Here is a 12,382-nt window from a genome sequence, read left to right on the forward strand (position 1 = left end):
TTCGTATCGGCCTCGCCTGGTTGCAGTGTGACACATGAAGGATTGATATAAAAAAAACATCTAAGCAAAGTGACGCTTGACTGAGCAAAAAATCTACGAAAGCCTGGACTTTCTCTGACGCTTGTCGCGAATCCACCTGGCTGCAACTTTCTCTGGTCGGGAGGCGGAGACGGGACCCCCGCTGACGTCAGTGGGCCTGTCGGTTTCCTGCAATAGTTACAGAAAGAGAGAGAGAGAGAGAGAGAGAGAGAGAGGAAAACACAGACCTTTACCTCTGACCGTTAAGGTGTAGGAGAGCAGAAATTTCTCCAACAGTTAGGACTGCACCTGTAAGTACTCACGCTGTGGATAAGCAACATGTTGAGAATAAAGTAGGACAGGAAATGTGTTCAGCTCTCTGTGTGTAATTGTGTGTGTGTGTGTGTGTGTGTGTGTGTAGTGTAGTGTACATTCCATGATGTTTGGTTAAGCTAGTAAAGCTCCCAGATGCTTCTGCGGAAGTGGAGACGTGTTGAGAATCCTGGATAAGTTTAAAGCTCACATGCAGCTCTTTTCCGGCCCGGCCCGTGTTTTGCAGCTTACCGGAGTGCCTCTGTTCTGGAGTAGACGTCTGCAGCATTTTAATGCGCTCTCTCTCTCTCTCTCTCTCTCTCTCTCTCTCTCTCTCTCTCTCTTTCTTTCTCTTTCTCTCTCTCTCTCTCTCTCTCTCTCTCTCTCTGTAATGTTTATGAAGCCCGCAGCACAGCTCGAGTGTTGCCGAAGAAACACTTCGGGACGGTGGGTAAGCTAAGCTCAACTATACGGTTGAATGTATACACTGACGGTGTGTGTGTTTTGGTGGATATTTAGCTGCTGTTTATTTATTTGCTGGCTTTGAGGAAGTGTGTGTGCTGTGTGTTTTTTTCGGCGTCCTGTTGCGGAGGACTCGCAGGGGTTTTCCCCGACTCCTCCCTCTGCTGCGCGTTCATGTGTCTTTTACACACAATGTCCTGCACTGCTGCTGCTGCTGCAGTCACTTCACACCTTATCACAGCCACCGCATGTCGCTTTTATCTCAGCTGTCATGATATAATCCAATTGCTGTCCTTTTTTTCCGGCCTTTCACACGTGGGGCTCTGAGCAATGCGCATGCTAACGGTGTGTGCATTCAGCAGCTATGGGAATCATTAACACACTTCAGGAAGGAGGTGAATGTTCATCTGCTCACGAGTTAATAGTTAATGGTTTTATTTGTCTCGCCCTTGTTGTTGTTGTTTTTTAACTCTACAGCATTCAGTAATTCTGTTAAGAATGTGAGGGACACCTGATTACACGGAGAGGGATAAGGACAGTCATGTATGGTGTGCGTGTGTGCAGCTCCTGTCAGTCGTGTTTCAGGGTGTTTCCCGATACGTACACTGACTTCATGTGTGTTTTATGCAATGCACTGCGGAACATTCAGTGCTCTCTTGTCGGTGTTTATTGTCTGTGCGCCAAGCGGTATTTGTGACTTTGCTCGTCCTAGTAAGCCCGTCTGCGCGTGCGCGCTGCAAGCTGCGAGGTGACGTCACCCCGCAGTCGCGCGCGCGCGCACACAGAAACTCAACGAGCTGCATGGAGAGGAAATTCTTAGTGTTATGTAACAGTGTCAGGGGAAACGTTTTGTATGCAGTGTTAATGCGGGTACAGGGTGTTGAGGATCTGTTAGATTGTGTTTACTGTGGGTATGCTGTTGGGGAGCTGGGGTGCAGTGTTATTAGGGGTACATGGTGTTGGGAAGCTGGGGTGCAGTGTTATTAGGGGTACATGGTGTTGGGGAGCTGGGGTACATGGTGTTGGGGAGCTGGGGTACATGGTGTTGGGGAGCTGGGGTGCAGTGTTATTAGGGGTACATGGTGTTGGGGAGCTGGGGTACATGGTGTTGGGGAGCTGGGGTACATGGTGTTGGGGAGCTGGGGTGCAGTGTTAATAGGGGTACATGCTGTTGGGGAGCTGGGGTGCAGTGTTAATAGGGGTACATGCTGTTGGGGAGCTGGGGTGCAGTGTTATTAGGGGTACATGGTGTTGGGGAGCTGGGGTGCAGTGTTAATAGGGGTACATGGTGTTGGGGAGCTGGGGTGCAGTGTTAATAGGGGTACATGGTGTTGGGGAGCTGGAGTACATGGTGTTGGGGAGCTGGTGTACATGGTGTTGGGGAGCTGGAGTACATGGTGTTGGGGAGCTGGAGTACAGTGTTAATAGGGGTACATGCTGTTGGGGAGCTGGGGTGCAGTGTTAATAGGGGTACATGGTGTTGGGGAGCTGGGGTGCAGTGTTAATAGGGGTACATGGTGTTGGGGAGCTGGGGTGCAGTGTTAATAGGGGTACATGCTGTTGGGGAGCTGGGGTGCAGTGTTAATAGGGGTACATGGTGTTGGGGAGCTGGTGTACATGGTGTTGGGGAGCTGGTGTACATGGTGTTGGGGAGCTGGAGTACATGGTGTTGGGGAGCTGGGGTGCAGTGTTAATAGGGGTACATGGTGTTGGGGAGCTGGGGTGCAGTGTTAATAGGGGTACATGGTGTTGGGGAGCTGGGGTGCAGTGTAATTAGGGGTACATGGTGTTGGGGAGCTGGAGTACAGTGTTAATAGGGGTACATGGTGTTGGGGAGCTGGGGTACAGTGTTAATAGGGGTACATGGTGTTGGGGAGCTGGGGTGCAGTGTTAATAGGGGTACATGGTGTTGGGGAGCTGGAGTACATGGTGTTGGGGAGCTGGTGTACATGGTGTTGGGGAGCTGGTGTACATGGTGTTGGGGAGCTGGAGTACATGGTGTTGGGGAGCTGGGGTGCAGTGTTAATAGGGGTACATGGTGTTGGGGAGCTGGGGTGCAGTGTTAATAGGGGTACATGGTGTTGGGGAGCTGGGGTGCAGTGTTAATAGGGGTACATGGTGTTGGGGAGCTGGGGTGCAGTGTTAATAGGGGTACATGGTGTTGGGGAGCTGGAGTACATGGTGTTGGGGAGCTGGGGTGCAGTGTTATTAGGGGTACAGTTTATATAGAGTATAGAGTGTCAGTTGCAGGGTATAGAGTGTTAATTGTGGGTTGTTATCTACTCGATGTTGCTGCTCAGTAAAGTTTTGGCATTTGAAAAGTTGTGGTTAATTTTTAAAGGTTGAGGTTGATTTACATTTAGTACAAACTCCACGCCTCCATCCCTCTTCCTGTGTGTGGCATTTCTGTACAGCTGCACACAGCCTCTTACACACTTAACGCAATACAAACACTGGAGCGACTCTAGTCATACAGCAGCAGTGTGCAGGTCGCTCAGCTGATTAGCTTCATGATGTCTGATCTTTTACTCTGTCCTTCCTGATCTACACACATGTGCTGATTTTGTTCAGGTCTAACAGTCTAATGTTGCATGTTAGTCAGCAGCAGAAGCTAATGTTGTTCATTTGAAACCTATCAATATGTCTTCTGAACAGACTCTAATGTGCCACTCTTCTCTCAGGCCGTGTGTAACCCGTGTATAACCCAGGGGTTTTGAGTTGGACATGTGTGTGTTGATGGGTATGTAAACTTTTACAGATGGAGATAGAAATCTGTCCAGCAGCCTCTCAGAGAGCAGAGATAAGAGAACGTAATTAGTGTTCTTATTTCTGTCAAAGTGTGTTGGTGTGTCAGTGTGTGTGTCAGTCGCTCATACATTACATTCAACTAGCATTCCCAAAGAGCAGCAGAGACGAAAGCTGAGGTGAAGGCCAGAGCTCTCATTTCTAAGATGCACTTTCCATCATTGACCAGTAGAGGCAGACTCTGCTAAGTGTGAGTGGCCACAACTGCTCCAGCCTCCAGACTGCTCCAAAACTTCATCTCAGAATTCCAAATGTGATGAAGCACCACGTTTTTCATGAGGTATTTTATAACTGTGTGTCTTTCCCTTACAGGCCTGGAGTCAGTGCTTTAGCCTACAATGTGTAACTGACTAAGCCCGAGTCGACGGGAGACAGAAACATGCCACGTACCAAGCAGAACAACCCCAAAAACCTAAAAGGTGAGCAGGTCCTCAGGCCAGCATGCATACATCTGTGTCTCCTGATTTCATTTCTGATCAGAAATGCAGTGAGGTTTGTGAATGAGAGGGGGTGGGTGTGTGTGTGTGTGTGTGAATGAGTGAACCTAAGCCTACATACCATATATGGTTAATTGGGGGCGTGTCTGTATTTAAATGTGCAGCGATATGTGCAAATCCCTGTTTTCAGTTTTATGGTCTGTAAAAATATAAAAATCTGAATGAACCCTATGATGAAAGACTTGTATTATAGCTTGTATAACAGTTCGGATTTTAGACATTCTCCAGCCTTCTTTTACACTTTTCTGGACTTTGCTGTGGGCTAAAGAACATGCAGACAGCTGTGGTGCTGCAGCTGTTCGGACCAAGCATGCGGGTTCAGCGGCAATGCTGCACTGCTGCCTTTCACACCACAGCATTTATTATACAGAGCTGAGGAGAGGTTCTGAAAGTAGCTGATGAAGAGCCAAAGCTGTGAGAGGTCATTTTCCAAATAATAATAGAAGACAGCAGAGCTGAGAGTTCCCTGTGTTGTGTTCAGTGTACTGATGTCATGGATACAGAGGGAACCTCCCTCACACACACACACACACACACACACACACTCCTCCACTTCCTGCAGCAAGCCATAATCGTAGCATGCAGCCTCAATGTACAAAGCTTTTATTGTCCTGTCAGCCTGCTTCATTTCTAGGCTGTGTCACAGACTAGCTGTCATGTTTTATTGCCAGGTGACAGACGTGTCACATCACGTGTGTGTGTGTGTGTGTGTGAGTCTTTCAGAAGAGAACAGGAATGTTCATGTGATCTGCTCTGTGGGCAAACATACAGGAAGTGAGTAGTGCACACTCCTTGCTAGGCACCTGTGTTTAATTTTCACAAACAGCTAGTCGCTATGCACATGGAACAGCACACATGCTGACGCCTGTAACGGCTGGGGCCTTAGCACCACATTACAGCTGCCCTTTCTCACTGATTTGTGTTGGAACAACAGATGTAAATAAGTCATCAGTGTAGACAGTTTTATTTCAGAATGTTATGGCTATGAAACAGTTTCAGCAAAGCAGAAGGGAAATATAGGAGTGTATTATACATGTGTTCTAATGTTCAGACCTGATGCAAAATGATTTGTGTATATAATTTGTAATATGCTAAAGGTATGCTAACGAAGTATTGAGAAAGCACGCTCATTTGCATAAACACCCTTATGGAATTACAATGAAAGTAGGCTCTTTTATCAGCTTTAATGTATTACAGTAGTACAGTTCACCTTGATTTTCTTCTGTAGGGGAAGATTAGACATTCTGATTTCAGTTGGATTGGAAGCTTCTTGCAGCCTGAAGCTGTGTTAATCAGAACCCTGTTACTCACTCTGCACACGGAGCGTTTTCTCTCTTGTGTTTGATTCAGGTGTATGGAGAATACATTTAATAACCACTATATGGCCAAAAATGTGTGCTTCCCTGACGATCACACCTGTTCATCCCTGTTGAACTTGATTTATTCCCTGCTGGTTTAGTCAGCTGCACTCTTCTATGAAGGCTTTCCACTAGATGCTGGATTGTGTATGTGGGATTAGTGATCATTCAGCTATGTTGAGGAGACTCCAGGTTCATAGTAAAGGTGTTTAGTGGGGTTGAGTCAGAGTCATGGCTCTGTGCAGGTCACTCCAGTTCTTTCACTCCAGTCTTCATATCCTTATGGAGCTGATTTGTGCTTCAACTGTGTGATTAAAGAAGAAAAAGCACATGAGTGTGATGGTCACGGGGCAGATATTTTTGGCTGTACAGGTGCTCAACATCTTGCATCCTTCAAGCAGGTGAATCATGATGCTGTACATCTCTGAAGAGTGACAGCAGTGAAGATGTTCAGAAAGATCTTTGAGCTGGTCAGTAAGTAATAACTGAGACCTAGCCTGATGATTGAAGGCTTTGTGGTGTGGTAAAGTGCAACATAGACCTGCTTCCTGCTGGGAAGAAGTACTTTTAGCTTCACTTTCATGATTATGGAAAGATCTGCCCTGGAAAGTTTCTACACAAGCCTAGGAAGAGTTTTATGTGTTTAAGTGCAACCTGTAATGTGGAAACTCTGGAAACTCGACCTCCAGAAAATTCTGACAGGGAATCTCTGGAAGCTGTAAAACTTCTGAATGTTAGTTCTTTGAACTGCAGGCATTTTGTCTCTGTGATTTAGATGGTTTAAAGAGATGTTTTGGAACTGGCCATTGTGGTAATAGAATAAGTAAAGCTTGTGCTGTGGAATTTCCAGTCCAGAGGGCAGAAAAGGTCCTGGACAAACTCATGATGAGGAAGGAGAAGCATGAAATCTTCTGACTGAGCGCTCTGAGCTTCCATGTGTCAGGGAGTAAACTGGGCTCACGTTTGTCCCTGTGATTTTTTTCTTTCTGTGTAATGTGGACAGTTTCTCCACTCGTTCTCCACATGCAGCAGGGGGGATTTCATAGTTGAGCTCCACAAATCCTTTAGTGTAAGTTCTGAGAACAGCCTGATTGATGAGTCTGTTCCTGCAGGTTGGGGTGGTGTTCTGTAATTCCATAATCCAGCACTAGGAGGTTAAATATTTATGCCTGTTTTCCACCTGACACAGCGTGTTAATGATCAACAGGCTTGTTGACTGACCCCCTGAGAGCACTGAGCTCCTCCACAGAGAGATGAACATCATATCAGAGCTCTGACTCCTTCATGCGTAGTGGATGGGAACAAATCCAAGTGAATCTTTGGTAACTAATTTGCGTGAGTTTTATCCCAGACTAATCAATATGACTCTGAGATGCTTGGTGGACTTGAGGACAGTGTTTCCAGTTTATGGATTATACCACTAGCCACTAGCCACTGGAACGTCATTTGTCTACACTCTAGTGTTGCACCTGCTTTTAGACACCCAGAGAAATCGCAGGAGCAGTCTGTTCTTTCCTTGGTGAGTTCAGAAGAACTGTGAGATTCCTAAAACCAGCGTTGGAAATAAATGGAGGTGAAGGTGAAATGTGTGTATTATGAGTTAAATAATGACACGACTCCAGTTTCTAGAGAATGTTCTGACTCTAGGTTTGATTTGTTCATCATCTGACCGCAGTTTGTTAGGGTCAAGTAACGTGAGTGTCTTCGTGTTCAGTCGTATGTTTCTGATGATATTAAGCCTCTCACTGGAATGTGACATTCCTGTGCATTTATTAAGCGATTATTCTGTTAGCTCAGAGCTTTGACTGACGTACAAGAGGAGGGCTTTTCGATTTACTTGTCAGAGGTTTCATTTTAAGATGCAAGTAAATATAAAGGGTTGCTTCATAACTGTCCTTTCATCTGCTCAGACAAACCATGTCTTCTGGCAGCATGTCTTCTGTTGGCTCCTTCTGTATTTTTCTACTTTTCTGCTGTTTCAGTTTTGAGGTTAAATGTTTTGTTTCTATCTTCCTTCTTGAACACTGCATGAATCTGTTTCCTAATTGCTTGATTATGTTTGGCAGTTTTTTTGTGTTCCTCCTCGTACACAGTGGTTTATAGCAGCGTGAACGGAAGTGAACAGGTTTTCCTGCAGAACCGTTTGTTATTGTTAGCAAACAGTTATTTTTTTTATATTAAACATATAAGCAGATGTAGCAGTGGAGAAGCAGAGCGTGACTACAGGAGGAGGGAGAGAAGGTCAACCATCAGCTCTGGATTTCTGCATGTTGTGTCATGCCTGTGACGCCAAACCAGTATTTCCTCTCTCTGTATCTTACAATTAATGTGTAGAGTCTACGTACAGGGAACCTCTCTCTCTCTCTCTCTCTCTCTCTCTCTCTCTTTCCCCGAATGCTGGAATTACCCTCTGTTTTAGCAACAGTAACTATAACAGATGTACTGTAACAGGTTCAGCCCTGTATGTTTAGCTTTCTGCAGCTCTAACAGAAAAAGTGTGTGTGTGTGTGAGAATTTAGAGAAAGTGTACCGTCTCTGTACTTTGGGAGGCTGTAAACTGTACAAGCTGTAAAATGTAACTACTGCAGGAGGTTTTTTTTTTTTAAGTGTAAATGGAGGGAACGGGGTGTCCTGTGACGACACCTTGGAGAAACTCCACGTAAAAGTGGCTTCAGATTGCGCATGTGCATCAGCTCTACCAAATTATTACTGCACAAAATCCGCTGCAGAGCTGCTGCAGCAATGCTAAATGACTGAAGAAGCGCCATAACTCCTTAGAAATGAAGATGACATTCTTTAATTGAACTGTTTTCATACTCTGGAGCTGTGAACAGCGAGTGACTCATTTATTTCTCTGTCCCAAGTGGTTTGCCTAATTCCTTTAGATTGCTTTCTCCTGGAGGTGTTAGCCCTTAAATTTAAAACGAGACCAAGCTCTGTGCCTTCTTCTCTCTCTAGTCTGTTTTTCCTCTGCCTTTTGTTCTGTTCTCTCTCTCTCTCTCTCTCTCTCTTTACCACCCCCTCACAGAGCCTGAACCCTGTTCAGACTTTCATTTTGAATGTCTGTCAAGCTCTGACTGTTTATCAGACTAGTGTGACTAATAACGAACCAACACCACCCACCTGCTATAGGCTGAGAGAGCTGTGTGTGTGTGTGTGTGTTTGTGTGTGTGTTTGTGTGTGTGTTTGTGTGTGTGTTTGTGTGTTTGTGTTTGTGTGTGTGTTTGTGTGTGTGTTTGTGTGTGTTTGTGTGTGTTTGTGTGTGTGTGTGTGTGTGCTTGTACTGTAGCTCGTGTTGTGCATTGATTCAGAAAATTCTATTTCTGTTTCATGCATGGTGACTTAAATACTTTTAGCTGGTGTGATATATAGGAGGAGGATGTGCTATGTTAAAGTAGAATTCACACAATTCATGCTATTGATGTAACACATACACACACATTCTTTTTAGTCAATTGACAAACACCTCATACATAAATACACACACAGAGACACACATCTAAATATGTTGTGTAGGCAGGTCTGACATGGTGTTTATTATAGTAACGACAGCCACGTGTTTCTGTGGAGGTTGGAATACATTGTTACGTTTCCATGAGCCACCAAACCTAAATACCTGTGCTGTTGCCCTCTCAGTACTGGTGTCATAGCCAGGGCTAATCAGCATGTTGTGCATGTTAAAAATGATACTTGCATAAAAACATTGCCCCAAACACTGGAGCTCAGGTAATCTTGACTGGAAACTCTGTGCGTGTGACTACTTAACTGGCACTGTGTAATGGTTTGCACAGAGATGCCCAGTGTATCAGTTGCCAGGGCAACAGAAGCATGGTGAGTGTGTCTGTGCAGGTGCAGTACCTTGTGTCCAACTGGCACACTGAAGAGGGAAGGTGAGGAAGAGGAGGAGAGATTCAGTCTTTTATCAGGGTTGAGTGGATGGCTGTGGATGAGGGAGGAAGAACATGGAGTCATGAGAGAGAGAGAGAGGGAGGGAGAGAGTGTGTGCGAGTGTATGTGAGAGTGTGCAAAAGTGAAGGCAGGAGGATAATTTTAGTAGTCTGGGGCAGGTAGCATAACACAGAAGAAGTTTGAGAAAGGTTCAGAAGTGGGTTTAGAGACTTTGGGATAAGTGACATGTTTTAGAGAGGCACAGTGGCTACTGTAGAATTTTCTTGGCTCTTCCCTCCGTGCGTCATGATCTTCCTCTTTAGTATCTTGTCTCTTTTTCAGATCCTTGACAGTTCAGCCTCATGTGACACATGTGGACTGTCAGAGAGTGAGAGTCAGAGAGAGAGAGAGAGTCTGCAGGGGGTTGATTGTTGAGCTTTTGTTTTTGTGTCCTAATGAACGTGTGTGGACGGAATCAGCTCTTCCCTTGAGATAATTGATGGTTTAAGTAGGAAAAGAAGAAGAGATTCTTGACCTCTGTCAAGCTGTCCAGCTGAAGGGCAAACTAAAGAGCCTCTTCCTCTAACATTATTGTCCTCCTCCTGAGTTACAAGTAGCTGTGCTCGTCTCCATCCATTGCTGTGTTCATCTTCCTGGGGTTTTGAGATCAGCTTTCTTTCATTTTTAACCCCTTCCTGATTAATTCCTCTCAAATACCCACCCAGTAAAGTGCAAATGGCTTCAGATGCCAGCAATTTAATGACTGTCAGGATACTGAGAGTGAGTTCAGAGATTCAGTGACAATAGCAGTAAAACTTTAAGGTACTATAGAAAATAAGATAGAAATCATATGTGAGAGATAATTGAGATGTCGGGTAAAGGTACAGGAGAAGGTTAAATTAGAGAGTGGAAGGCTAGACAGTGGAGGGAAACTGAGACGTACAGTAGAAGACGTCTGCAGTCTTGAAGACATGGAGAACTGCGGAAAGGGAAAATCCACATCCACGTGCTGAGGAGAGAATCAAGAGGGAGAGGATCCTGAAAACCAGCTGCACGAGTGACTGGAGTGACTGAATGATTGGATAAGATGGTGTGTGTCTGTGTGTGTGTGTGTGTGTGCACGACTTCTGGCAGAGCTTCATCCTCTTGCGTAAGACGCTTGGCTCTTCCTTTGGCTGTTGCTATGGAATTTCTGAGTGCGGGTGCAGTCTTGAGCTGGAGTCCCCCTCCGACTTCCCCTCTGAGTTCCTGTAGGTGAAGGAATGCCTGGATTTCATTGTTAGAGTGCAAAATTTTTTCAAGATTATAAGACAAGCACAATCACTCTCACTTATTCTTGCTAGACACGCAGAACGTTCACAGTCAGCCTTATCTGTGATTTACAGCAGCATTTCATCCTCAGACCCCCTGCACTGGTCCAAAAAACCCACCACCTCCTGCTCATTCACATCACAGAGCATCACAGCACAGAGATCAGGAACAGGTGGGGCAAACTGGTCTGCAGAGCCGTTTATCAAGTAAAAGATCGATTACATGCTAGTTGAACTGGCTCAGGTGTCAGGAACATCATCTGTCTTTACTTAAACATACAATTAATAACAAAAACCATTTCGCTAGGAAGCTGATTAACCCTGCAAATCTGAGTCAAGCATAATAATATTTAATAATAATAATCATAGTACTAATAGTACAAAATTCCAGTTAAATGAAGTTTGTAGTTATTGAGATTATAGCCCTGCTCATCCCTTGACCTCTGATGTTAGATTTGTGTGGTTCTGAGTATAACCTACAGGTTCTGTGGTTAAGTTTGGGTTGCTTGCTTCCAAAACCAGGTTTTAATTGGAAAGCCTTCTGATGTCTGAAATCAGTATGACTAGCAGGACATGTCAGGATGTGGAAGCCATCACACTACACACCTGTTAGAGACTAAGGTTTGGGTGTGAGCATGTCTTTGTCTTCAGACTGTGGGAAACTGCTGCCCTGCAGTATGACTAAACCATACCTCAGAGAGAGTGTGTGTGTCTGTGTGTGTCTGTGTGTGTCTGTGTGTGTCTGTGTGTGTCTGTGTGTGTCTGTGTGTGACTGTGTGTGTCTGTGTGTGTGTGCCTATATGCATTCTGGATTGTTTGCTCACGTACCAATCACCACAGAATCCAGGTGGTTTTAATCAAAGGCATCTACTGTTCCTCAATGTGTGTGTGTGTGGTGGGGGGGCATTGCATATTGGGGTTCTCCTGAGTGTAATGGTATGTGTATCTCGATGTGTATGTGCTTTCTTACAAGCGTGCTAGAAATGCTGTAGGCAGTGTTGCACTCTGCTGTGTGTGTGTGTGTGTGTGTGTGTGTGTGTGTGTGTGCGCGTGTGTGTAGGCTGATTAGATGGAGGTGTATTAATAGCAGTGGGGACGCATGAACAACACGAGTGCTAGTATATTCTGACTTGGACAGTCTCACAAGCTCTCTCTCTACTACTGGGTTTGCTGAGTAGAATTAACCGACAGGATCTCTCTCTCTCTCTCATGTTCTTTTTTTTATATTTCTTCCTCTGCTGAATATTCAAATGTGGAGTCTGTGCAGGGTTTTCCCGGATTTGGCTGAGGGATTTAATACCCCAAACAAGAGGTGCTGGGTTGGAGAGAGAGGGAGAGAGGGAGAGAAGGAGGGAGAGAGAGCAAAGAGAGAGAGAAGGGGGGTAGAGGGAGGGAGGGAAGGTGAGAGGGGGCGGGTGGCTTGTAAACAGTAGCCAGGGAGAAGGAAGAGAGTGAGTGAGAGTAATGCAGCACTAGCTTGTTTGAGACCCCGAGAAAGCGAAAGAAAGAAAGGACAGCTTGTCAGACGTGGTGCTGGTGCCAGCTGTGTGCTTTGTGGTCATAGGTGCGGCATGTGTAAGAGCATGGTATGTGTGATTGAGTGTGTGTGCGTGTGAGAGAGCGAGAGATCCGCGGTGAGGGGAGTTCCAGGTGTTTCCCGACGGGACTGCCTCGCTCCGGGGGAATCCGGTTCAGCTGCTCCCCTTCAGCACTCCGGCTGCTGCTGCTCTGT

At 45.6% G+C, this 12,382-nt stretch overlaps 1 protein-coding gene across 10 annotated transcripts in view; it reads left to right on the forward strand.

Moving 5' to 3' along the window:
- Positions 1 to 200: 200 nt before the first annotated feature.
- Positions 201 to 12,382, forward strand: part of hivep1 (HIVEP zinc finger 1) — a 46,268-nt gene continuing 34,086 nt past the window's right edge. For 2 of the 10 annotated variants that reach the window (XM_058378250.1, XM_058378256.1), the window contains exons 1-3: positions 201 to 329; positions 734 to 781; positions 3,910 to 4,016. In XM_058378250.1, the coding sequence (XP_058234233.1) occupies positions 3,977 to 4,016 (40 nt within the window). In that variant the 5' untranslated portion in view covers positions 201 to 329; positions 734 to 781; positions 3,910 to 3,976. Of the gene's footprint in view, positions 330 to 733; positions 782 to 946; positions 1,188 to 3,539; positions 3,788 to 3,909; positions 4,017 to 12,382 lie in introns of those variants that run through there. The other 8 variants (XM_058378247.1, XM_058378253.1, XM_058378248.1 and 5 more) reach the window with 4 other exon arrangements.

This window comes from Hemibagrus wyckioides, linkage group LG24 (genome assembly GCF_019097595.1).
Source record: "Hemibagrus wyckioides isolate EC202008001 linkage group LG24, SWU_Hwy_1.0, whole genome shotgun sequence".
Taxonomy (NCBI): Eukaryota; Metazoa; Chordata; class Actinopteri; order Siluriformes; family Bagridae; genus Hemibagrus; species Hemibagrus wyckioides.